The sequence below is a fragment of the Schistocerca americana genome, chromosome 5 (genome assembly GCF_021461395.2).
Source record: "Schistocerca americana isolate TAMUIC-IGC-003095 chromosome 5, iqSchAmer2.1, whole genome shotgun sequence".
NCBI classification, from domain to species: domain Eukaryota; kingdom Metazoa; phylum Arthropoda; class Insecta; order Orthoptera; family Acrididae; genus Schistocerca; species Schistocerca americana.
The window spans coordinates 215,717,219-215,744,603 of record NC_060123.1 but is presented as its reverse complement, the minus strand read 5'-3'; the positions used below and the strand labels follow the sequence as shown (position 1 = coordinate 215,744,603).

Sequence of the window (27,385 nt, the reverse complement as noted above, 5' to 3'; positions counted from 1 at the left end):
GCAACAGATCAAATCTGCGAGGCTCACTCCAAAAGAAATGCACACTAATTTTTTTTTTTTTTTTAAATCCATCTTTTATTTTACTTGTTGGAAAGTTTTACAGTGTGTAGATACATCCTTTAGGAACAATATTTTCATTTCTCCACATAATTTCCATCCCTCTCAACAGCCTTACGCCATCTTGGAACCAGCGCCTGTATATCTGCACGGTAAAATTCTGGACCAACCTGTTGGAGCCACTGTTTGGCAGTGTGCAGAAGGGAGTCATCATCTTCAAACCTTGTTCCACAAAGAGTGTCTTTCGGTTTCCCAAAGAGGTGATAGTCACATGGAGCCAGGTCAGGACTGTAAGGCGGGTGTTTCAGTGTTGTCCATCCGAGTTTTGTGATCGCTTCCATGGTTTTTTGACTGACATGTGGCTGTGCATTGTCGTGCAACAGCAAAACATCCTGCTTTTGCGATGTGGTCGAACACGACTCAGTTGAGCTTGAAGTTTCTTCTGTGTCGTCATATATGCATCAGAAATTATGGTGGTTCCACTTGGCATGATGTCCACAAGCAAGAGTCTTTCGGAATCAAAAAACACCGAAGCCATAACTTTTCCAGCAGAAGGTGTGGTTTTGAATTTTTTTTTTCTTTGGTGAATTTACATGATGCCACTCCATTGATTGCCTCGTTGTTTCTGGTGCAAATTGATGTTGAGGCTGTGAAGGAATGTGGATAGGGTGACCACACCCTCAATCCAGATCACGAAGATGTCATCATTGAGTCTGAACCAGGTGAGGGGTTTGGGATTCTGGGTGTTTAGGAAGGATTCCTCTGGATGGCCCATGAATAGGTTGGCATAGGATGGTGCCATGTGGGTGCCCATAACAATACCCCAGATTTGTTTGTAGGTCATGCCTTCGAAGTAGAAGTAATTGTGGGAGAGGATATAGTTGGTCATGATGACTACTAAGGAAGTTGTTGGTTTGGAATCCATTGGGTGTTGTTAAAGGTGTGTTCAATAGTGGTAAGGCCATTAGCATTGGGGATGTTTGTGTGAAGGGAGGTGGCATCAGTAATGTCGGGCAGAGCACCACATGGTAAAGGAACGTGAGCTGTGGAGAGTCGGTGAAGGAAGTGGTTGGTATCTTTTATATAGGAGGGTAGGTTGCGGGTAATAGAGTGAAGGTCTTGGTCTGCAAGAGCATACATAGATTCTCTCAGTGGAGGCACAGTAACTGGCTACAATGGTGCATCCTGGGTGGTTGGGCTTATGGACTTAAGGAAAGGTGTAGAAGGTAGGAGTGCAGGAAGGATTTGGGGAATTTTGGTGAGGCAAGGTTCAAGGTTAAGAAATTGTAGGAAGTTAACAGAGGGTGATTTGGGGACAATGGGGACGGATCACAGTTGGATGGAGAAGTGTACTGAGTCAGGCATAGTTTAACATTGGTCTTTGGTTGAGTGTGATTGGTAGGGTTGGTGGCAGAAAGTGCTTCCACTCTAGCCAGTGGGAGAAGGAGAGGTGGTCACAAACATCATCCATCCCATTGAAGGCATGAAACCAATCATGTGATCTACAAGCTAAACTTCAACCACTGTGCTGCATTCTACATGAGCATGAAATCTAACAAGCTGTCAGTCCGCATGAATGGCCACCGACAAACTGCAGCCAAGAAACAGCTGGACCATCCAGTTGCTGAGCACACTGCCCAACATGATTTTCTTCATTTATCTTAACCGCACAGGTAGGAACACTCTATAATATATTCTACATTCTCTCAGCCTGCGTTAGTCATTGTGCTTACTCGTCTAGCCCCTTCTTTGTTCTCATCCCAGTATTACACAACCCTCTTTCCCTCCAGTGTGCCCTCAGTCTTTTTGCTTCTCCTCTCCCCCCCCCCCCCCACCCACCCCTCTCGTCGATCTGCATTGCGTCTAACTTTCCAATTGCACCTAGCTGCCATACCCTGCCTCCAACTTGTCCCTGTACGCTCCCACAAGCAGCACTTTGCCATCCCCCCACCCCTAGCCTGCCATCCCTCTCCCTCCCTGCCCCAGCCTCCTCCTGTTCCGCACCTTAACACTTTTGACGACTTAAAGTGGTGGAGTATGTGTGTATAGTCCCACTTCTTTAACGATACAACTTACTTGAGAAGGTCAGCCGACTTTCCTTGCTGGTTAGCTGGCTGCTGCAACCTCCTTTTCTCTTCTTCTCTGAAGTATATTTGCTAGGAACAAGAATTTCTCAAGACTCTTTCTACGTATAAAAATAAGCAGACGTACACAGTTTCTTTTGCTTCACTTAACGATGTATATTTAAACATCAAACTTTTGCAAATCTCATTTTCCACACAACCAAACACTGTCAAGTAAGTCTCCTCCCATATCCAAAGGTTCGAAACAAAGTTCATTTACACACAAGAGAAAGTTGGCTTAAAAACCATGTCCATTCTCATCCTGAATCTGAATACACGTCTTACCCTTTCCAAGTCCAAGATAAGCATTAATTTAACAATATTTCGATTGTTCTCCTTTTTTTCACTTCAGTAGTCAAAGTGATAAAACAGCACGGAATAACACAGAAATTCCTTAAGTCTGCTGTGTTCTTTCATTAAACTTCCATGGTGTGACCGGCAAACACTTGTCGAGGTCATTCGACCACCGTGTCTACAGTCTTCCTACTACACACACACACACACACACACACACACACACACAGACAGACAGACAGGTGACACGCAGCAGATAAGCTCTCTCACACTTATATTTAAAATATCGTGTGTTCGAGACGGTCAAAGGCAGAATGGTTCTAGAATTTGTGCAGAAATTCTCGAAACACTATAGCACCAGCCGGTTGCCTTATGCTGCTGCTCGCAGTCTGGCTTCAGCTGTCAGTCTCTCTCTCTCTCTCTCTCTCTCTCTCTCTCTCTCTCTCTCTCTCTCTCTCTCTCTCTCTCTCTCTGTGTGTGTGTGTGTGTGTGTGTGTGTGTGTGTGTGTGTGTGTGTGTGTGTGTGTGTTATTTTCAATGAAGGCTTTGTTGTCCAAAAGCTCACTTTCAGACAGTTTTTTGTTGTGCTTATCTGTGACTCAGCATCTCTGATATATGGTGAGTGACAACTATCTTTTTCATAATACTGTTAAACTTTTGTTTACCATAGTTTCAAAGATTCCCGCTAAATGTAATATATCTTTCGGGGTGTGTTTTACCCATTAAAAGTGAAATTAGGCAAAAACAGAAAAGTAGCTATTGAATTATTTTGACCGTCTGTATATTCACCAAGTTTCATCAAGATCGTTTATTTATACTTGGGAATGTTCCATGTAAGTGACAACCATTCATGACGACATGCAATGTAGTTAACCTAAAGAAAATAATGTAACAGCGGTTACTGCAGGGTAGAAGTGGGCGAGTAGCTCTCTGCTGGAAGTTGGCGATGGAGTAGGTGAAGAAGACAGCCAATGAGTTGATAGAAAACTTTATTGATGAACATGATCAGATGTGGTTCAGCACATCTTACAGATTGACTGTAGATGGTAGATGGTGATCCTCAGGTCCTAGAACATAGGTATGGCCATCTCCCATGGGCAGTAGTGGTGACACAGCTGTAACAACAGGCTGGCAGATGGTGGCTGCTGAACAGCTACGCAGCAGCGATGTGACATCCTTGTGTGCAGGGTGGACACTTGGGTAGCAGTTGTTAGTTCACAACTCAGTTGAGGCAGTGTCATAGATGCAGCGACAACCCATACAGGCTGTGCGTCATTGGACAACCCAGTTGTGATGTCTCCTAACAGGTTGGTCCTGGTAGTTTAAAACCTTTTCTTACATACTGACAGTTGTGGAAGGCTCTGTATCTAGGCCATGTTAAAACATATGGAAATGGGTTGATAGCCTTGCATCTTGTAATCAGTAGGAAATCCAGTTGTTTGGTGGGAGGCCTTGTAATGCTCTCACATGGAAATTCAAGCTGTGGAAGCCATGTCCCTTGACGCTACGCTTTTTAGCTGGCAGGGCATTGGCTGGTGGACTGTGCCATGGTGTCTGCTGCTGTGCTACAGTCCCAGCTTTCAGTGTTTGAGCTGTTTACATTTCCTCCCTCCTTAGATTAATTCTGTCCTCAGGATTCCAATTTTGTAGGTCTTATTGTAATATACACTTTTTCAGATCATTGCTCAAAGAAGACTTTGGTGTGTCCTCTTTTTCATTTTTATTTTACACTAGATACAGTATCTCACTCCTATGATGCTTAAGCACTAAGTTTCTGTGTCCCTCTTCGACCCCCCCCCCCCCCCCCTCTGCTTTTTTCCTTTCACATATTTTTAAATGTTCACTGTGATTGAGTCACTTCTTCACTAATACTGACATGACTTTTGTGGACCAGCAGGTTAAAGGAAAATAAGGCTGGGATTTGGACAAATATGCCTGAGGTGGCAGTACACAATGCTTATTATGATCAAAATTACACAAAAGACTGATGTGCTAGTATCTGTGGTTATGAGGCAGTTGCGTCATTTGTTCCAATGTTTTCTTATGTGATAGAGTAGATGTTCTAAATCATCGCATGTGCTTTTTGTACTGCTGTCATCTGGTCCAGGGTGGCCAGAAGAGTTGGGTCTAATGGGGTGTTGAGTCATGGTTCCAGTAATAGTGGCAGATAACAGTCGTCTATGGAAAAAAAACTTTTCACAGTAACAAAACATGTATCTGAAAGGTAATTAGCCTTGAATCCAGATCTAATTTCAGAATTTCTGTATCGGCATCTATTTCCATATAATATTAGTTTCTGTAAACTCTTGTGTCAGCCTATTGTGTGCATTGTGTGTCGAGCAAAGGGAGAACAAAAAAATGACGTTACACAAATTAATCAAAGAAATGAACAACATATGAGTGAAGAACAGTGTCCTGGTTTCCTGCGATACTTTGCCTCAGGGGAGTCGCTTTGTAATGTCCAGCAGTAGTCAGATAACGTTGCTGTACTCGAGTTGCCTTGATAACGATTTTCCTTTTGAGAAATGTCGTAGTGTGACTATTCTCCATGTTTGTTGCTAATGACAGCAAGGTTATCCAGGAAGAAGTCAAAATGATTGTTCAAGAAATGTATCATAAGTGGCATGTTGTCCCATATGGTGGTGTGGTCACACTAATTCTGCCTTATGGTTGCCTAAAAAGTTCTTACAAACATTTATGAAAGACCGCCATACCTTTTTTTTTTTTTTTTTTTTTTTTTTTTTTTTTTTTTTTTTTTTTTTTTTTTTTTTTTTTTTTCCCCCCATCACTCAAGAAATCAAGGAAATGTTTGTCTGCCATTAATTACCTTACTTACTGTACTCCTTAATTTTGCTTCACTGATCCTTGGGAACTTCTCGCAAATACATGAATCATAGTGATGTTTTGCTCATGCCTTTCACAAAGTTTTTGATGAGACCCTGCAGTTGACGTAAATATACATTTTGTTGGGTTGGAAATAGTTTTTACCACGTTCTTGTATCCAGGTAACAGTTCTTTCTGAGCAGGCCATTTTTTTCCCAGGACAGTGGTGTTTCCTGTCACTGCAGTCCCTCTCAATTATAAACCAGCAGTACCATGTGTACCCAAGTGGCAAACCAAGCAGAATTATAGTAACCTTGAGATCTTGACATACATGCCTTTTGTATTTTTCGTATTGGATATGGGTGAATATCAGTTTAAGGTTCTCGTATGTCTCCTTTGTTAACTGCATGAACAATCAGAACATAAGGAAATTTATTCCCATTGTGGAGAAGTACTGCTTTTAGACTAAGTTTGGTAAAATCTATGAACAAGTGCCAATCACTTATACTGAAATAATGGAATCACAGTTCTCACACACCAGGCTGTTCTCTCTCTCTCTCTCTCTCTCTCTCTCTCTCTCTCTCTCTCTCTCTCTCTCTCTGTGTGGATATGTGTGAAGAGAGAGCACAGCAGATGTAAATGGATTTGGAGAGCTTAGTATGTGTGTGCTGGAATAAGGGAAGAGAAAAGGGGAGGGGTAAGTCAAGGTTCAGCAAGTTTGTGTGGCACAGGAAAGTACGAAAATTAGTGAGAGTGACCAGAATGAGATTTTCACTCTGCAGCGGAGTGTGCGCTGAAACTTCCTGGCAGATTAAAACTATGTGCCGGACCGAGACTCGAACTCGGGACCTTTGCCTTTCGCGGGCAAGTGCTCTACCAACTGAGCTACCCAAGCACGACTCGCGCCCCGTCTTCACAGCTTTACTTCTGCCAGTACATCGTCTCCTACCTTCCAAACTTAACAGAAGCTCTCCTGCGAACCTTGTAGTACTAGGACTCCTGAAAGAAAGTGTGCGGGTTGGAAGATTGTAGCGGTCCCGCCTGCAATATTTATTGTTTGTTGCCCTCGGTGTTGATTTACTGCGCTGCTACACTGACTGAAAATGGGTTGTTGATTCCGACATTGACTATTGTAAATAATGTAGCCGACAGACAGATGCACAGCTGCGTTTCACAGTATTTTAATTTCACTTTTCACAAATACTTAATGTACACAGTCATATGGCCAGTGCACTATTGTTTAACTTTCAATACTGCTACAATAGTTTCCTGTTGAACATCCACAAGCAGTAAAACCTAACCACAAATCTCACAGTTCTTGAGTAATCAGGTATGAATGGAACAGCCACTGTCATTGTTTTTACACATGGCCTAATTGTTTAACACTTATTCCATGGTTAAGTTGAAGCATTGTTGTAGCTCTAATCAGCCCAGGTTTATCATCTGAAACTTGACCGTGAAATGACTGTCCCGTGACAAACAATCGGGCCCTTATGTGTCATCACTTTAAAAGAAGGTCTTATGGCTGAAAACTGAAAAGTATAGCAGCCTTCTTCTTGTGCCTGTCTCAACTGTGCTCCTTTACATAGTGAGTAGTTATCTACCCTTTTCACAATATTGTCATTATTCCATCCTGCATTCTCCATGGTTAGGAACCTGATTTTTATATATGATACATGAGACAGCTTTGTAGTGTCCATAAAATTTAGCAAATTGGCCTTCTTTTCAAGATCAGCATTTTACGGTAGATGAAATAGCAATAAATTACAGTAGAGACATTATTGCAGAATTTTCCACAAGAAATGATATTGGAACAGTTCTTTTCAGGGTACTTTGTTATGTTTTTAATTTACAGTACTGCTACAAGGCTCTTAATTTTGCAGGGCTTCCTACATGGAAATTTATAATGAAAAGATAAATGATCTTCTTGATAAGAAATACAACTTGAAAATTCGTGAAGAGGATGGAAAAGCAGTTGTTATAGGACTGAAGGAGGAACTTGTTACTACCACTGAAAAGGTTTTTCCTTTTGAATACAGTTAATGTTCCATAGCCTCTAACATCCTTTTTTGTTATAATGCAGTTAGTTACAGTTGCAGATAGTGATACACTTGCAGCATTAGGAACTAATTTTTGATAATCTGCTAAACCTAGATTGTAATATGTGAATAGTAAATATGTATAGGTGTTAGTAACTTTTTACCTATTCCACTAGAATGTGTGTTCTCTCTTCAACAATTATAATTCTACTCTTATTTCAGATTTTATTATTGATGAGAAGAGGACAAAAGATTAGACATATTGGTGAGACAAATATGAATGAACGAAGTTCGAGGTCGCACACTATTTTTCGCCTTGTGAGTATGAAATACGCTTGGCTTACATTTTTAATGTCTGTGATCAGTATAAAGATATGCAAGGTGGTTGCATTCCCCATCCTCATCCTCATTGTTGTCCTTCTGAAGTTTTTCCATTATGGAGTAGTTGGACACATCTGACAGTATGAGGTTTTTAATAATAATTACATCTGCTCAGTCAAAATGGAAAATATTTAATCTGTATCATGTTTCGGGACTTAGATCACATCTTTAGGTCACATGTACAATGTTTTATGTTTAGTTTAATTTTTTAGGTTGTTCCAGGATATTTGCCATGTAATTCATGCAGGTGATTTCCTATGAACATTATACTGAAAGGATTATCACTGTCCAAGATAGACAATTGAAAGTATGCGTACTAGTTGTAGTGATCCTCAGTCCGAAGATTGGTTTGATGCAGCTACCCATACCACTCCATCCTGTGCAAACCTTTTAATAATCTGACTGTGATATTATATCAGTGAAAATAAATGTAATTGCATCAATACAATAGAGGGAAACATTCCACGCGGGAAAAATATATTTAAAAACAAAGATGATGTGACTTACCATACGAAAGTGCTGGCAGGTCGATAGAAACACAAACAAACACATACATACACACAAAATTCAAGCTTTCACAACAAACTGTTGCCTCATCAGGAAGCGGAAAGACTTACCTTAGGGGGAAAAAAGGACGGGTATACACTCTCTCGCGCGCGCGCGCACACACACACACACACACACACACACACACACACACACACACACACACACACACATCCATCCACACATATACAGACACAAGCATGTGTGTGTGTGTGTGCGTACGCGAGTGTATACCCGTCCTTTTTTCCCCCTAAGGTAAGTCTTTCCGCTCCCGGGATTGGAATGACTCCTTACCCTCTCCCTTAAAACCCACTTCCTTTCGTCTTTCCCTCTCCTTCCCTCTTTCCTGATGAGGCAACAGTTTGTTGCGAAAGCTTGAATTTTGTGTGTATGTATGTGTCTGTTTGTGTTTCTATCGACCTGCCAGCGCTTTCGTATGGTAAGTCACATCATCTTTGTTTTTAAATATAATAAATGTAATTGGTTAGATAAAAACAGTCTGCATCAAGTGGTGGCTGGAGAACACAAATATAAGTGTAATAAAGTTTGCAAGCTTTCGGAGACTTAATGGACCAAATGAGGAGGAAAGACTTTTCATCCCCTTTAGTAAGTCTTTGCTGATCTGGGGATTTGGTCAACTTTTCTGGTCTCTACTCCTTTTCCTAAACCTTACCTGTCCTTTTGTTTCACCCCTCTTCCTTCCCCTTAAGCATTTCTGCCAGAAGCAGCAGCCACTGGCTCCAAAAGCTTGAAAACTCTAATGCCTTTATATGCGTATTCCCCTGCTGCCAGTTGGGGAGTAGATTTTTTTTGTTCCCAATTACATTATGAAGTCAACTGTGACATTAGTTTTAAATATGGAAATTTGTGGTTTCTTCTTGTGCTTCTGAGTTAAGCTTTAAATGTGTGGAATTAAATGACAGTAGAACATAAAACTGAAACTATTTATATGTAACGTTTGTCCATAAATAATCTATGCAAACTGAACGTTGATTTTAATTGAAAAATTGCCTGCGTTTCTTTAGTGTTTTGTGACATGACACTCAAAGTAAAAACCAGTCATACATTCTGAATATACCTTCAATTTGTAATAAACTTTCGGAAACAGAACATTTCCAAAAACAAACCATCTAGCACTGCCCTGACAGAGATAGAGACTTACTAACTTGTGTGGTATCAGGCACTCAGGTAGATACATATTTTAACAATCGCAGTTCACAAATATTGTTGGGTTTGCAATTTCTAATTGTTTCTGCCTCAAATTAATTGCATCACAATTTGGTGGATAAAGTAATCAAAATGCATTATTAAATTACACATAATAAAGAAATAATATTTATTTCTGAAAAAATAGAAATATTCATGTCCACAACATTATCTAAATGTTATTTCATAGTTAGTGGATGACTAATATAACTATTCGTGTGGCATAGTCAGAAAGTAGTAATGAGTAATGTAAAAGACAAAAACACAAGATATCTTTGAACAGAGAATACTAGTATGTTTACATTTCATTCAACTTAACTTTCTATGTGTTTAATAAAACTGTACATAAATCCACGAATTAAAGGGAAATATGAAATATCTTTATATCTACATCTATACTCTGCAAACCACCATAAAGTGCATGTCAGAGGGCGATTTTCAGAGATATGAAATTGCAGTACTTCCTAGCAAAGGACAGGACACCAGAAAACCATACAGGCACTCCCTGAAGACTTTAAGAGCAAACTATTATGCTGAACAGATAAGTGAATGTAGTAATGTTAGTAAAAATGTTTGGAATGTAACAAACAAAGAAAATGAAGAGAATCCAAGATGCAATAATATAGCACTGGAAGAAAATAGATGTTGGTGAGTGTGCCAAAGACAGAATGTGAGGCCTTTGTAAAACATTTCAGTGAGGCGTGAAAAGAAGAAATTGAACCAACATTACCATAAACTCAGTTAATTCATTTTTCCTAAGGAGTGTAACATAATATGAGGTAATGAAAATAATCTGGATAATCAAAATCTAGTGGTTGTGGTGGCATCATCTACATTACTTAAGGAACACAAAAATGAATTAGTGAAACCAATACAACATTTAATATACAGATCTTTGCTAGGGGGCTTTTCCTGAACTTCTAAAAATTACTGAGTTAAAAGCAGTGTATGAAAAGCGAGCAACCACAGATAAAAATAATTACAGTCCAATTTCATTGACTTCAACAGTTGGCAACAAAGAATACTTCTAGAGCAAATGGAATCTTTATTCTGTAAATACAGCCTATTAAACAACTCGCAGCAAGTGTACCAAAAAGGGCAATCCTCAATGGCGGCAGTAGCAACTTTTTCCATGAAATGCTAAACAGACTGGATAAAGGAAATGAAGTCATTGGAACTTTGCTAGCTTTGTCTAAGGCCTATTACTCAGCGAATCATACAGTACTGTTATCCAAATTAGAAACTTATGGTATAATAGGAGTGGCACTAAATTCCTTAGGTTGTGTTTGAGGTAGAACACACTGTACTAAACTATGTTATGGGAATGAAAGTAAGATTCTAACAGTAAAATCAGCATACAAAACTCTCAGCTGTGGAGTCCTCCAGGAGAGTATTTTTGGGCCAGTTTTGTTTCTAGTATATAATTTAATGGCACAACAGACCTCAAAGCTAGTGAACTATGATTTTGTCCTTAGCTGTAGTTCAGCAGCTGCAGAATGTTTCCACAAAGATAAAAAGTCAGTCGTCAGCTACACAAGTTAACTATGTTGATGAAACATATTTTATTACCTGGGGCTGTACTGAACATTACAAAACAATAAAGAGAACTCTGAACTGGTCACTGAATATCTAACTGTGTGTGTGTGTGTGTGTGTATATATATATATATAGAGGGAAAAATGAAATCCCCAAACCACCTTCCCTACCCTCTGGCTCCTATGCTTGTAACCGCCCACGGTGCAAAACCTGTCCCATGCACCCTCCCACCACCACCTACTCCAGTCCTGTAACTCGGAAGGTGTACACGATCAAAGGCAGAGCCACGTGTGAAAGCACCCACGTGATTTACCAACTGACCTGCCTACACTGTGATGCATTCTATGTGGTAATGACCAGCAACAAACTGTCCATTCGCATGAATGGACACAGGCAGACAGTGTTTGTTGGTAATGAGGATCACCCTGTGGCTAAACATGCCTTGGTGCACAGCCAGCACATCTTGGCACAGTGTTAAACCGTCCGGGTTATCTGGATACTTCCCACCAACACCAACCTATCCGAACTCCGGAGATGGGAATTTGCCCTTCAGTATATCCTCTCTTCTCGTTATCCCCCAGGCCTCAATCTCCGCTAATTTCAAGTTGCCGCCACTCATACCTCACCTGTCTTTCAACAACTTCTTTGCCTCTACACTTCCGCCTCGACTGACATCTCTGCCCAAACTCTTTGTCTTTAAATATGTCTGCTTGTGTCTGTATGTGTGTGTGTGTGTGTGTGTGTGTGTGTGTGTGTGTGTGTGTGTGTGTGTGTGTGTGTGTGTGCGCGCGCGAGTGTATACCTGTCCTTTTTTCCCCCCAAGGTAAGTCTTTCCGCTCCCGGGATTGGAATGACTGCTTACCCTCTCCCTTAAAACCCACATCCTTTCTTCTTTCCCTCTCCTTCCCTCTTTCCTGATGAGGCAACCGTTGGTTGCGAAAGCTAGAATTTTGTGTGTATGTTTGTGTTTGTTTGTGTGTCTATCGACCTGCCAGCTCTTTCGTTCGGTAAGTCACCTCATCTTTGTTTTTATATATATTTTTTCCCACGTGGAATGTTTCCCTCTATTATATTGTTAAATAATTTAGTTAGATGTGAATGTGTTGAGGTGAATTTCTTTAGCCAGAAATTTGCTATCTTATCTTTTCCAGCGGCTTTCCAATTGTGAGTAGAATTAATTGCTTGGGTGACTTCATGTTGCAAAATTATCACTTCAGGCATTTGTGGTATCATCTTGTACATATCTGTTTCTGCTTGTATCCACCGTGCATGCCTTTGTATCCGCCGTGCATGCCTGTTATGTTGTACCGGGTTTGACCATATGTTGCCCCAGAAGTGTTCCATGTCTGTTATGTTTGGTGGATTGTCTATTTTAATGTGTGTGTTATCTATTGTCTGGTAAAATTTCTTTTGGTTTGTGTTGAATGTTTGGTTTTGTTTCCTTCTATTTTCACTTTTTTTGTATCTTCTAAGTCGTTTGGCCAATGCTTGTAATTTCTGCTCCTTTTCATCTAATTGCTCTATCAATTATTATTATTATTATTATTATTATTATTATTGGCGAAGATAGTAACTGTTATCGAAAGAACAGATACCATTGATGACCATGCAGCTTCTCTAGAATAAATGATAATTAATTGAAACCCTCAGCGCTATTTGTGTGTGTCCTCAGTGACTCAGATGGATAGTGTGTCTGCCATGTAAGCAGGAGATCCCGGGTTTGAGTCCCAGTCGGGGCACACATTTTCAGCTGTCCCCATTGAGGTATATCAACAACACCTGTCGGCAGCTGAGGATTTCAATTAATTATCATTTATTATTACTGGTGGTGGTGGTGGTGGTGGTGGTGGTGGTGGTGGTGGTGGTGGTGATCAACTGTGATCTCCTTACAAGTAACTGGCATATATAATCAGACAAAAAAGATACCATATTAAAGAACAAAACCGAATGTGGATCATAAAAGCATTAATAGTCACTTCATTATCTTGTATCTTGGTCTGCTACATTATAAGCTCTGCAGAGGAATAAATTAGATGAATTGTATGATAAATACAAAAATATCATTCAATGTGTTGAAGGAAATTAAAAATCGAGAATTCCTAGAATTTTCACTGAAGAAAAATGAGAGAAAGAAAAATGGAACAGAGACCATAGGAAAGGAATGAAAGGCGATGGTGTCTGATAAAATTTTGCCTGGATCACAATTTAATAACTTGCTAATAGTTTTCATGATCATCTCCGTTGTTTTTTATGCGGGTCTGTAGTTGAAAAGAATTTTTTTTTTAGAAACATCAAAAATAAAAAAAATGTAACTAAATAAACATAAAATAATGAAATGTAATTATGAAGCTACTAGTTTCAGAAAATCTGCTAACACTGTAAGAATCATGAAAGGTGGCTGCACATAGAGAAGTGGCCTGATGCCACCAGATGATTTCAGGCAGATTATTTGATGGGAAGATGGATTCGTAAACAAAGTTCTAAACTGCAAAGATACTTCCAGGAGCAGACGTGGACTCCGATAATAGCTTATTAGCTACGAATAGGGACAGAAAAATTTCATTTAAACAATAACGCAGTGAAAAATGTGAAATTGGTGATTTTTGAAGAAATGTGATAGAAAATAGCAAATTCCCCTGGTCTCGAATTGTAACGTGTGGATTCCATTGGTAGCTGATAGCTATTTAATTTTGAAATTAAGTATGGACTTCATCAGGGCTGATTGTGGCCTTTAAACTAATTTAAAGGAACAGTTCATTTCCTGCCTTAAGAAATCAGACCAGAGGTGTTTTGTATCAAATCATTGCTAACCTTTGTGATTAAACAATGTTGTGCACAGTACTTGGGGTAGTCACAGTTGGGTGCTGTGTTCCATTATTGCAGATGCATACTTTTGTTATAAAAGTACCCTTATTAGACATGTAAATAAATTTTACATGATTTAAATTTTGAGGAGACGAAACATTTCAGCATTTGTCAGATGGGTAAAAGCATGGCAAGTTCTGTATTTGTCAGACTAGGAACTCAGCTCGTAGTGCATACTAAATTTTGAAAATATTATTTAATGCCACCATAATAATTGTTTCCAAAAGTCACTGAAAGAGTTGTAGCATTCGGAGAAAAATCTATACAGTCACATTTTGTCTTGCTGAAATTCCCCCCCCCCCCCCCCCCCCCTCCATGTAGCTGTTTACACAGACATTTACCGTATAACAAGCAATAATGCAGCTCTATTTATGTTTACTCTGAAATTCTTGCAAAATCTTGAGTGAGGACAAATTGTGGCGCTCTTCATTGTATTCTAAACAGGGTGACAAATATGTGCTAAATCGATCCCCAACTGTTAAAAATGCTTATGCCTGCAGTGACTGCTGACAACAGGTCATGGGAATGTGAACTGAAGGCCTTATGCTCCTGATAAGTCATTGGTTTGAAAGTACTGCAATAGCAGAATTTTATCAAAGTATAAAGACATTACTTTGAAACACATTAAGTGTGGAAAGCATAAGGGCAGCATAATGAAGCAGTCCTCTTTGCCAGTAAAGTGACAGTCTTTAATTAGTAGAAGCTTTGAAGTAGCAAGAAAGAAGAAAAGTGACTGTGATACCTGGCCTAAAGGACTGTGGTAACATTCTTAAAGCCAGCATTCCACTCCACAAACAGGAAAATGAAGTTTTTTTGGCATTGGATGAATGACTTCATCAAAAGTGAGCAGCATTTTCTTAGCAGTAAAAATATAGTTTGAACCTAATGCTATTAAAAATTAAAACTTAACATTTAAGAAAGTAATACATATTTCTTTAGTATGGTTCTGCTAACATCCCGTGTGTAAAATCAATGAAGGAGACTATTGTGCCTTTAATATGACAATGACAAAAATCTGATGTAAAGGAACAGGTAACAGGGAAAAATGTCTTCGTCACTCAATGAGGCCGCTGACAGAAGATTTCTTGTGTTTGCACTGTGTCGTCGTGAACTATTCAAGCATGGAACAAGCAGAAACTTTTGGTTGCAGGCACAGGTGTTCTTAACACAGCTAACTCAATGCTGTGGGGTTGTACAATTTTTGGGGCTCTTAAGAAATACAGTACAATAATGAGGAAGCAGTAATGAATGAGGCATCATGTTATGTAAAATCTCCTTCTGTGTGACTGTGTGACTTATGTTTACTGATTGGGATAGGAAAATTGTTGACTGCTTAGTGACAGAAAAAATAATTTAATAATTCTAAAAATCAGATACACCCACAATTTGAAGATGATTCTCGATGGAATTGTTAGTCACAAAAGGGTTTTACAGGAGCAAGAGATGTATGAATGGATTATTTTGTAGTGCTGTATTTCTGGACTATAGGTAGTTTCATGATCTCGGGGGAAAAAAAAGAAAACAAATACTTGTCTCGCTCTAGATTGATGCGCAGGAGGCAGAAGACTTATCTGACGAGCTGACTCAGAGAAAACTATTATTCCTTTTGTGTTTTGATCATGATCTCAGTAACTTAAAGACTGCGTACTCTTGAAAAATGCTTAGAATTATACTCGCTTAATTTATACTTACTGCACAAGCACACATTTCGATACAGTCCAAGCCAGCCAGGGATTAATCAGTTTTCACTTACCTCCTTTAACAGCCTCGAAGAATTGCTAAAGTCTTTCACCTTGTCTACAGTAAAAGGTACCGTTGAGCAATAATAATTTTGTACACTGATTTCTTCACTTGAATGGTTATTATTAGATAATGAATGAAACAATTCCTATCTGCCCAAACTCTTTTCAATGCTAAAAAAATAAAGACACTAGAGTTTGACAAAACAAGATCAACCTTCGATATGTACTGTTTATCTACAGAGATGATAATATTCCATCTTGTATTGTTAATGTATACTAGATATTATAGTGTATACAGACAAATTTTGTAATATGCTAATATAAAATGTTAATATAAAACCACCAGGTACAGCATGTTATTTTTGCCAGCACTTAAATCAACATTGCGACTGCTGGGTTTGCTTGTCAGCCAATTGCAGCACAGGATGTGACCTCAAACAAATAAATGTCACATATTGAACATACACAAAATACTTCGAAGTTCAAATTTGGACTCTTGAAAAACAACTACTATGCAGCATGAATACAATGGGAATGGTAAATGTCAGAGAGTAATATACAGATAGAACAGTGGGAAGCAAAGCTGTACCTTGGCATACCTTGAACGAGAAGGAGAGTAAAGGTGCTGAGTTACCAAAAATGGTACAAAAGTTGCAGGTACAGAACTGTAGCTGTCAATCATGCTTACAGCCCTAGATGAAGGAATTATTTCAACACAGTGAGCGACAGTGGATACATAAAAAAATTTATCTCCTTGAGAATAATCGTAGCTGGTAATGTAACCATATTCAGTGCTGGACACACAAACTGAATCTGATTGTTGATGTTTCTCAAAAGAACCTTATAGGTTTACCATCACAATAATCAATTCAAAGAGTACTTTTCAAGAAAACAGGAAGAACAAACATTTGTATTTGCAGTCTCTGAAAGGAAACAGAGGTGCAAAGGCTTTTTCCAGTGTTAATAAGCTGGAACTTGTGGCTATCCACAGCCACTTTTATGGCAGAATATTTTGAGGAAATAATTGAACTCTTCCACAGTGATAATATCCGGAAGCTGCCTACGCAGGCTGAAGTATGTCATATCGCTGCTGGGTTATGAAATGAACTGCATTGTTGTGGAGGCCACATTCATTAAAGAACAGGACAGTGATATTAATTAATGACTTGCTTTCCTAAAGATTTTGAGATACCTCTCTTCAAATGAACTTAATTCAAAGTTAAAACACCTTGAAGAACGTTTCAGTCTTGTGGGCAAAGGAATTTTTACTTCTGGAAACAAATATTTTTAAAAAGATCAGGGCAAGTATTTCTTGCAAAAGTTAGAGTGCTTGAAGTGCACTAGGGTCATATCTTCAGACAAGATTGTCAACTCTCATAGCCAGATCCAAACAAATCAATCAGTTTTCAAAGCCTGAGATCAATGCTTGAGCTTAAGGACATTAAGCTTAAACTTCATTAACTTAGACATGGTAAGGATCTTGCAGTATGTACCTGAAATGTCTAGTCTCAGTAGTGCAGATACTCAGAAGGGGGATAAATCTCTTCAGAATTTTGCTGGAAAGTGTATGTCCATGCAATTAGGAAAAGTTCACATGGTCACATGCCTGTAGGCAACAGGAGTTGATAGTCAGAAATTTGCAGTAATGGCTTTGAAGGCTGTTCGGACTCAGTATTAATGAAGAAGTCAGTGAGGAGATAATACTAACTAAAGTGTAATGTTACATTGGCAGCACTGTCTCTTGGAATATAATTTACAAATCATGATAATCCTGTCCAATGTGTTTGGCTGAAAACTTACTTACCTTAAAGTGTTGTTGTTGTTGATGTGGTCTTCAGTCCAGGGACTGGTTTGATGCAGGTCTCCATGCTACTCTATCCTGTGCAAGCTTCTTCATCTCCGAGTAACTAGCGCACCGTACATCCTTCTGAATCTGTTTAGTGCATTCATCTCTTGGTCTCCCTCTATGATTTTTACGCTCTGCGCTTCCCTCCAATACTTAATTGGTGAGCCCTTGATGCCTCATAACATGTCCTACCAACCGATCCCTTCTTCTAGTCAAGTTGTGCCACAAACTTCTCTTCTCCCCAATTCTAGTCAATACCTTCTCATTAGTTATGTGATCTACCCATCTAATCTTCAGCATTCTTCTGTAGCACCACATTTCGAATGCTTTGATTCTTTCCTTGTCTAAACTATTTATCATCCATGTTTCATTTCCATACATGGCTACACTCCATACAAATACTTTCAGAAATGACTTCCTGAAACTTAAATTTATACTCAGTATTAATAAATTTCTCTTCTTAAGAAATGCTTTCCTTGCCATTGCCAGTGTACAGTTTATACCCCTCTACTTCGACCATCATCATTTATTTTGCTTCACAAATAGCAAAACTCCTTTACTACTTTAAGTGTCTCATTTCCTAATCTAATTTCCTCAGCATCACCTGATTTAATTTGACTACATTCCGTTATCCTCATTTTGCTTTTGTTGATATTCATCATATATCCTCCTTTCACGACACTGTCCATTCCGTTAAACTGCTCTTCCAGGTCCTTAGCTGTCTCTTACAGAATTAGCGTCGTCAGCAAACCTCGAAGTTTTTATTTATCCTTCTTGGATTTTAATTTGTACTCCAAATGTTTCTTTTGTTCCCTGTACTGCTCGCTCAATTTAAAGATTGAATAACATTGGAGATAGGCTACAACCCTGTCTCACTCCCTTCTCAACCACTGCTTCCCTTTCATGTCCCTCAACTCTTATCACTGCCATTTGGTTTCTGTACAAATTGTAAATAGCCTTTCGCTCCCTGTATTTGACCCGTGCACCTTCAGAATTTGAAAGAGAGTATTCTAGTAAACATTGTAAAAAGCCTTCTCTAAGTCTACAAATGCTAGAAATGTAGGTTTGCCTTTCCTTAATCTATCTTCTAAGATAAGTCATAGGGTCAGTATTGCGTCACGTGTTCCAACATTTCTACGGAATCCAAACTGATCTTTTCCGAGATCAGCTTCTACTAGTTTTCCATTTGTCTGTAAAGTATTGGTGTTACTTTCCTTTAAGTATAAAAAATAATGTATGCTGCTTCCCCTTTTTTTCCAAGCCAGTGTAATGTAAATAAATGTGGTGCGCATAGTGTAATAAATATAATGTAAATGACACATATAGTTTCATTTCAACGCAAGACTGAAAAAATGATTAATTAGGACAAAAATAAATAACCAGAAAGAGAAGCAACCTGGCAGTAAATAACAACAAAATCTATAAAAATATTGCCAAAATCTTCTGTAAAATAAAATGATTTTTTAGTCTCTAATTATGAATCCATACATATAATAAGTGTTTGTGTGTGTTCATGCGTGTTCGTGTTCCACACCTGTTAAACCACTGGACCAATTTCAACCAAACTTGGAATTCATATCCCTCACTGTCGGGCTACCATTGCTTTGAGAGTAAGAAACAACTGCCTATCATAGTTCAGGAGCTATGACGTCATAAACACTGAGATGCGTGATAAAATGTTGCATCATGTATGAAATTTTGATACATTTATTCTTTACTGCTAAGACACCACTACAGTTGAGTCAACTGAGGAAATTTTTGACACCTAACAGTGCTTTTGACAGTTTTCACCTGCGAAGTGTAAACAGCTGTAGGTGAAAACAATAGACATCTATATACACTCCTGGAAATGGAAAAAAGAACACAATGACACCGGTGTGTCAGACCCACCATACTTGCTCCGGACACTGCGAGAGGGCTGTACAAGCAATGATCACACGCACGGCACAGCGGACACACCAGGAACCGCGGTGTTGGCCGTCGAATGGCGCTAGCTGCGCAGCATTTGTGCACCGCCGCCGTCAGTGTCAGCCAGTTTGCCGTGGCATACGGAGCTCCATCGCAGTCTTTAACACTGGTAGCATGCCGCGACAGCGTGGGCGTGAACCGTATGTGCAGTTGACGGACTTTGAGCGAGGGCGTATAGTGGGCATGCAGGAGGCCGGGTGAACGTACCGCCGAATTGCTCAACACGTGGGGCGTGAGGTCTCCACAGTACATCGATGTTGTCGCCAGTGGTCGGCGGAAGGTGCACGTGCCCGTCGACCTGGGACCGGACCGCAGCGACGCACGGATGCACGCCAAGACCCTAGGATCCTACGCAGTGCCGTAGGGGACCGCACCGCCACTTCCCAGCAAATTAGGGACACTGTTGCTCCTGGGGTATCGGCGAGGACCATTCGCAACCGTCTCCATGAAGCTGGGCTACGGTCCCGCACACCGTTAGGCCGTCTTCCGCTCACGCCCCAACATCGTGCAGCCCGCCTCCAGTGGTGTCGCGACAGGCGTGAATGGAGGGACGAATGGAGACGTGTCGTCTTCAGCGATGAGAGTCGCTTCTGCCTTGGTGCCAATGATGGTCGTATGCGTGTTTGGCGCCGTGCAGGTGAGCGCCACAATCAGGACTGCATACGACCGAGGCACACAGGGCCAACACCCGGCATCATGGTGTGGGGAGCGATCTCCTACACTGGCCGTACACCACTGGTGATCGTCGAGGGGACACTGAATAGTGCACGGTACATCCAAACCGTCATCGAACCCATCGTTCTACCATTCCTAGACCGGCAAGGGAACTTGCTGTTCCAACAGGACAATGCACGTCCGCATGTATCCCGTGCCACCCAACGTGCTCTAGAAGGTGTAAGTCAACTACCCTGGCCAGCAAGATCTCCGGATCTGTCCCCCATTGAGCATGTTTGGGACTGGATGAAGCGTCGTCTCACGCGGTCTGCACGTCCAGCACGAACGCTGGTCCAACTGAGGCGCCAGGTGGAAATGGCATGGCAAGCCGTTCCACAGGACTACATCCAGCATCTCTACGATGGGAGAATAGCAGCCTGCATTGCTGCGAAAGGTGGATATACACTGTACTAGTGCCGACATTGTGCATGCTCTGTTGCCTGTGTCTATGTGCCTGTGGTTCTGTCAGTGTGATCATGTGATGTATCTGACCCCAGGAATGTGTCAATAAAGTTTCCCCTTCCTGGGACAACGAATTCACGGTGTTCTTATTTCAATTTCCAGGAGTGTAGTTATGAAGCGACATTGCCCTAAAGATGTTTACAGAATTACATTGTAGATACATAAAGCAGCTGCAACCAGCATAGAGAAACAGTCCAGTATAATTTCGCATGGAGTATACTACAGCAATATATACAAGATTTTGTTTTTAATGAAAAATGAGCAAAATAAATACCCTGACCTACTGGATTTGTCAGATAGTTGTAGACTGAAATGAAGGAAATTGCAGGAAGTTGAAAATTAAGGAGATGGGACTTGGATGAGATCAAACAACCAGAGACAGACATTGCCCAACAGCAGTAGGTTGTGGAAATATTATAGATGAATTAGTAAGTTTGAGAGATGATTTGGTGAAGGAAGAAGAGGAACGACTAGGCTAATAAACTAGATACATAGAAGTCCTTGCAAGAGCCATAGAAGTCCTTGAGTAACACATGACATTTTAAATATATCTGAGGAAAGGACAAGCAACAAATTAAACATAAGGGAATACAAATGTCTATAAAAGGAGATGGACAAATTGCAGAATGGCAAAGCAAGAATAACTGGAGGACAAATACAAACTGTTAAAGCACACATCCATGGGAAAGATAGATACCATGTTGAGGAAATTGAAGAACTATTTCAAGAAAAGGGATCAGCTTTAGAAACATACAGATCTCAGTTGATGAGCCTACAGTATACTAAGATGGAAGGCTGAAAGGCAAGAGGAATATATAGATGGGCTGTATCAAGGAAAGAAACTTGATAATGTTCTTACAGAAAGAGACAGAGGGATAATAAGATTAGAGGAACACTAATGCAAGAATTTGACAGAGCTCTGGAAGACTTGTGAAAACCAGGTACCTGGAGTGGAGACATTCATCTGAATTTATTAAGGCGCTTGGGAGAACCATCTATGGCAATACTGTTCCATCTGGTATGCAGGACATAGGAGACACATGAAACACCGTCAAATTTCGGTATGAATGTAGTACACACAAATGGAAGGCAAGTACTGACTAAAGTATTACTGAACCATCAGTTTAATAAGGCTTGGTTGTGAAATACTAACATGAAACATCAACATAAGGATGGAATGGCTGGTAGAAGCCAACAGGAGTAAGAATGGTTTGTGTTCCAGAGTAATGTTAGCACACACAAAGCAATATTGGACTGTCAAACTTATCTTACAGAATGTTTATGTTGCAGCCTTGTTGCTCGCTCATCGCTGGTATGGTACAATGATGATAAAACAAACCTCACTGAGTCACTGCCAAAACGACGTGTGCCAGGGGATGATATCGAGGTGGTTTGTGTTTCAAGCAGTGACAATCACTGTATGTCCTGAAATTTGAACTGTGATCAGCGTGACTAGGCCCCTCTAGAAATGCCTTGTTAAAAGCACTGCTCATTGTTTAAGCAGTTTCTCGAACACAATACATTTGTATCCATATTTTGCAAATTGTTGTGAAGTACATGGCAGATTACTCTATTGTTCCATGTATTCAGGGTTCCTTCCCATTACATTCAGGTATTGAGCATGGACAAAATGATTGCTTCAATATCTCTGTGTAAGTGGTAATTAGTTTAACCTTGGTGATATTAGTAAGACATGTAGGGGACTGTAGTATATGCCTTGACTGATACTGGTTCTATAAGCTTTCTAAATAGGCTTTCGTGAGATAGTTGGTATCTATCATTGGGCATCTAACACGTGAGAATTTTTAGCATTTCCATGAATCTTGTGGACCAAAGACAAACAAAATGTTTGTACTGACCTCATTTGTATTTGGTATGGATCCCATACAGTTGAGCAATTTTCTGTAATGGGTCACCTAAGTCTTTTGGACTAAAGTAGACTGACTGGACTTTCTCAGTATCATAACAATGAAACTATTGTACACAGACAGTAGTGCTAGCTGTGTGTATCATGTGTTTTTAAGTAAAACACTAGAATGCAAATCTGCTTGTGGTAGATCTACCACATGACATGGATTTGGATAAAAAGTGGCGAAATTTTAGTTCATAGTAGTTTGTGTAAAGTGACCAACTTGTGTTTGCTCGGTCTCGGTAGCTGCTATTCTGTTGCCTGATATCTTCCTGTAATTTGGCAAAATGCAACAATGCATTAGTTCCACAGTTTTGAAACACGTATTGTGATGATCAACATGAATATTATAGTTTATATAGCATATTCACCACATTCCACCATAAAGGACTTGACAAAGGTAACATATTTCTTTCACACTTTTTCTGTGCAGTTCTGATGAAAATACATGCTGATAGATCCATTTTTATACACATTGCACATAAAAGTAGTTCAATTTTTCATTACCAATGGGCTGAATAACATTAACAGAATAATTGAAATTGAAAATTTCACTTTTTTATGCCTGTGGTTGATTTACTGGTTGGTGACAAAATGGAATTGTTCATATGTGGATAGCTAATGATGGCTTACTTGATGATTACAATATAACCGCTACTGTTCAGCAGCTCCACAGTAGTTTACAAAATCATTTACTCATAGAAGCTATTGAGTTGTTTGCTGGGTGCCTACTTTGACATTGAGCACTCATCTGTTGATTACTGTGTAGTGACTGACTTATGTATTGTCATGTACAATTGTTTGTAGAAGTTCTTACAAAATTATAATTCAGATCTGTAATTATATTTTGATTTATCATGAGAAGGGCTAAATTAACGGTTGTGGAATTACAAGCAGTAGTAATTTGGAATGCATAAATAGAAAATTGACAAAGGTATATGGACTATACTGTGTATGCTGCCTAGAGCATTCACAATTCCCACCTAAAATAAGGAATTTTCTGGAAAGAACAATTAGTAGACTATTGTGCCAGTGCAAGTGGGCGTTATTGTAATCGGAAAAATTAGAGCCACAAAACTATGTACCTGAATTTTGGGAATAATGTCCAGTAGAAGTAGAATATTCAGGAAGATGAAAACTGTAGTCGTGAATAACATGAAATATCATATTTTTAGAAAACATAAAATGTTTCCTGAAAGGAAGAATATAAATGCTCTTGGATGAGGTACATTGCTTCACTCACTCCAAATTTTGTCTACATGTGTTTGTACTGATGCTCAAATTATGGATATTTACTCTAAATTATTTTTATTTAAACCAATTTGGCTATAAGCACTAGCAGTTGTCAAATTATCTTGGGAATAAAACTAAGATTCTCCACTTAAATAATAAAGTAGTAGTTAATTTGTGGAAGAATCATATAGTTAACATATTAATTTTCTATTGGAGGACAGCTAAAATTGCTGGAACTTAATAAAATCTCAGTATAAGATAGTTTGAGGGTCTACAAAATTTGTGCCTGAACAAACTCCATTGCTTGCAATAACTTACAAAGGAGTTGAACACACAAAAGTTGGCGGTAATTAAAACTCATGGTTAACAGTGCAACAAATAAATATCTAACAAAAACTCTGCATGACAGAGATATTTATATATTATTTTGAATATATAGAAGTTTAAATCTATGCACACGACTAACCATCAAAACTAATTCCTTATTTATTTTTGAATAATACATTTCTTTCACTTTGAACTTACTTGAATTCTGAATTTTAAATGACATTTGTGTATTTCAGGTAGTTGAGAGCCGTGAAGCAAAGGGAGGCCAAGGGGACTGTAATGAAGATCAAGATGATGATGTTATAAAAGTTTCACATCTTAATATGGTTGATCTCGCAGGCTCAGAACGGTCAGACCAGACAGGCAGTAAATTTGGCAGTGATCGCTTTCGTGAAGGCTGCCATATCAATCTTTCATTATTCACTTTAAGTCAAGTGATATCACAGCTGAGCGACGGGAAAAAACACATCAGTTTTCGAGATAGTAAGCTGACACGCATACTGGAGCCAGCTCTGGGAGGAAATGCTCTGACAGCCATCATCTGTAATGTTACGCCTACCTCAGTTGAAGAGACGAATTGCACTCTGAGGTCAGTTCACTACCTGTTTCTGTTCAGAACTGGTGGCTCTCTGAATTTCTTTTTTCCTTTTTCTTTTTTTTCCTCATAATTATTATTTCTGTTAATGGGCAGCAGAGGCTATTAACAACAATTAAAATGTTAATTTTTTATTTTTATTTATTTATGTATTTATTTTTTGCTTAATTTACTGATTTCAAATTGTAGGATGATTGTCTTAGGGTTTGTCACCAGACAACTGGGAATCCCCAATGTTCTACCCGTTTGTTGCTAATTTGATATGTAGGCCTTATGACTCTCTCTCCTGTGGCAACCTATTCATATCAGAGTAGCACTTACACCTAATATTCTTCGTTATTTGTTACGTGTATTCCAGTCTCTGTCTTCCTATGCAGTTTTTGCTCTGTGTCTCCTCCTAGCTCCACGGAAGTTATTCTCTGAAGTCTGTCCCTTCTTATAGGCAGTGTTTTCTACATATCCCTTTCTTGCAGATTTACCAGAGAACCTCATTTCTGATATCAGCCCACATAACTTTGTGTCTTTTTGGAACAGCACATTTCAAATGCTTCTATACTCTTCTTTCTCAGTTTTCCCCCAGTTCATAATTCACTTCTGTACAACTGTGTGCTCCAGAAGATTCTCAGAATTTTATTTTTCAATTAAGGACTATTTTGAATACTAGATGCCATTTAGCGAGGAATGATCTGTGCTTGTGCTAATCTTTTTCTTGTGTTCATCATGTCTTACTTTGCTACCAGGGTAGCAGATTTCCTCTTGTTTGCTACGGTGCTGCCAACTCTGTTGTTGAGCTTATTACTAATCTTATTTCTGCTTCTCATCAGTTACTTTTGTCTTTCTTCAGTTTACTACCAACTCATACTCTATGCTAAATAGACTGCTATTTTCCTAACTCGGCTTCCAAGTTTTATCTTCAACAACTTTTTCAAACTCTTGATACTGGATCCCCAGTGTCTTCCAAACTGACACACAATTCTGCTTCTATGACATCAGCAGTTACTGCCCTGTGATATTAACCTTTTTGACATTAAAATTATGTACTGATACATGGGGGGGTTATTTTATATTAATTTTCCAGAATGTGGGGTGTTGACCAGTATCATAAATTGGCAATGACAACCTAATTTTTGTTAATACAAATCTTTAAATACCTGATGTTTAACAAATGCAGATACAAATAAAAGAATTAGCATTACAGCAAGGCTCACGAAGCATTTAAATATCCAGAAAATGTTGTCTTGATGAAAGTACACGTAGAAAGTTACATCAACAAAAATACTCAAGGTTCAAAAATATAATATGGATAAACACAAAATTTACTCAAGTGGTGTTAGAAGAAAACACAAAAGCTTTGAGTCATTGGCCCATTCTTCCGAAGTGGTCAAAAGGAAAGGAAGAGGGATGAAGGAAAATGACTGAAGTTTAGGAAATGGGAAGAGTTACACAGAACCATGGGTCAGAGGAGATTTGATGGATGGAATGAGAAAAAAAGACTGATTGTTGGTACCTGTACTTAAAAAATTTGAAGTCCTGGCAACATGGAAAATAGAGTAATAAACAAGATGGAGATCAATGAAAACACATTATGAAAGAACGAAGGATGACAAAAAGCTAAGTGCATTATACACGTTAGAAAGATTAGTGGCCAGAGAAAAATGGGTCAGAAAGTAGATGGGAGTGAAGAAAACCAATAGTTACTGAAAAGAAATACTGAGAGCACAGAAATTAATGTAAATTTAGGCCATGTGGGTGGCAAGAACCAAGCACATATTGTAAAGCCACTTCCCACATGCGAAGTTCTGAGAAACTGGTGTCTGGAGGGAGAATGTATGGTTAAACAGGCACAGAGGTCACAACTGTCATGTGGGAGAGTGTGCTCTGCAACAGGATATAATGTCCTGCCAGAAATCATCCTCTAACTCTGCCTATCTGTCCTTACTGATAACTTAGTGGACATCATAACACGTAGAAAGCCAAGTAGTGCTTATGTAGCAGCTGGTACAAGGTATGCGTCATTTCACATGTGGCTCTCACCTGACTAATCTGTGACATATAAACGTTGAGTGCCAATTTCCTCTCCATCAAATTTCTCTTTGATGAGGTGTGTTCAAAAGAAAAGGTACAAAACAACAGTGTGGATATAATTGCAGTCTTTAATTAAAAGTAATCACCAGGGGTCTGAGCAAAACTATCTCACTGTATCATGAGCCAAAGGATTCCCTGTTCACATAATCCCTGTGGTTGTGACAGGAACCAGTCCCCCATTGTGTCCTTTAGCTCTTCGTCAAGAGTTGAAGTGCTTCCCTTCGAGATGGGTTCTCTTTGCAGACCAAACATAAAAAAGTCACAGGGTGATGCTGCAGGATGGATGCTCAAGCTGCTCACACTTGAACTTTGCCATTACACTTTATGTGATCTTGGAGACATGGATGCACATTATCATGGAGTGGAATTACTCCCTCCATGGGCAGCCCAGGCCATTTACCCTTAATTGACGTGTGTAGGCTACAGAGTGTCTCATGGTACATGTCACTGTTAATGGTTTTTATGTGCTAGAGGAATTAGATGAGTTTCACACCGCGAACTTCAAAAAAGGCGGTAAGCTTCAACTTTACTACCTGAGGGCACAGCTTTGAATTTGTTAAGTGGAGATGATAGCATTGCATCTGTGTCCCTAGATGTCTTACTACATTATCTCAAAACGGTATACGCAAATTTC

At 39.4% G+C, this 27,385-nt stretch overlaps 1 protein-coding gene across 2 annotated transcripts in view; it reads left to right on the top strand.

Moving 5' to 3' along the window:
- LOC124616124 (kinesin-like protein KIN-7M, chloroplastic) overlaps nt 1–27,385 on the top strand; it is a 276,601-nt gene that overhangs the window by 49,610 nt on the left and 199,606 nt on the right. For both annotated transcript variants that reach the window (XM_047144390.1, XM_047144391.1), the window contains 3 exons: nt 7,181–7,316; nt 7,559–7,654; nt 24,308–24,660. In XM_047144390.1, the coding sequence (XP_047000346.1) occupies nt 7,181–7,316; nt 7,559–7,654; nt 24,308–24,660 (585 nt within the window). The remainder of the gene's footprint in view (nt 1–7,180; nt 7,317–7,558; nt 7,655–24,307; nt 24,661–27,385) is intronic.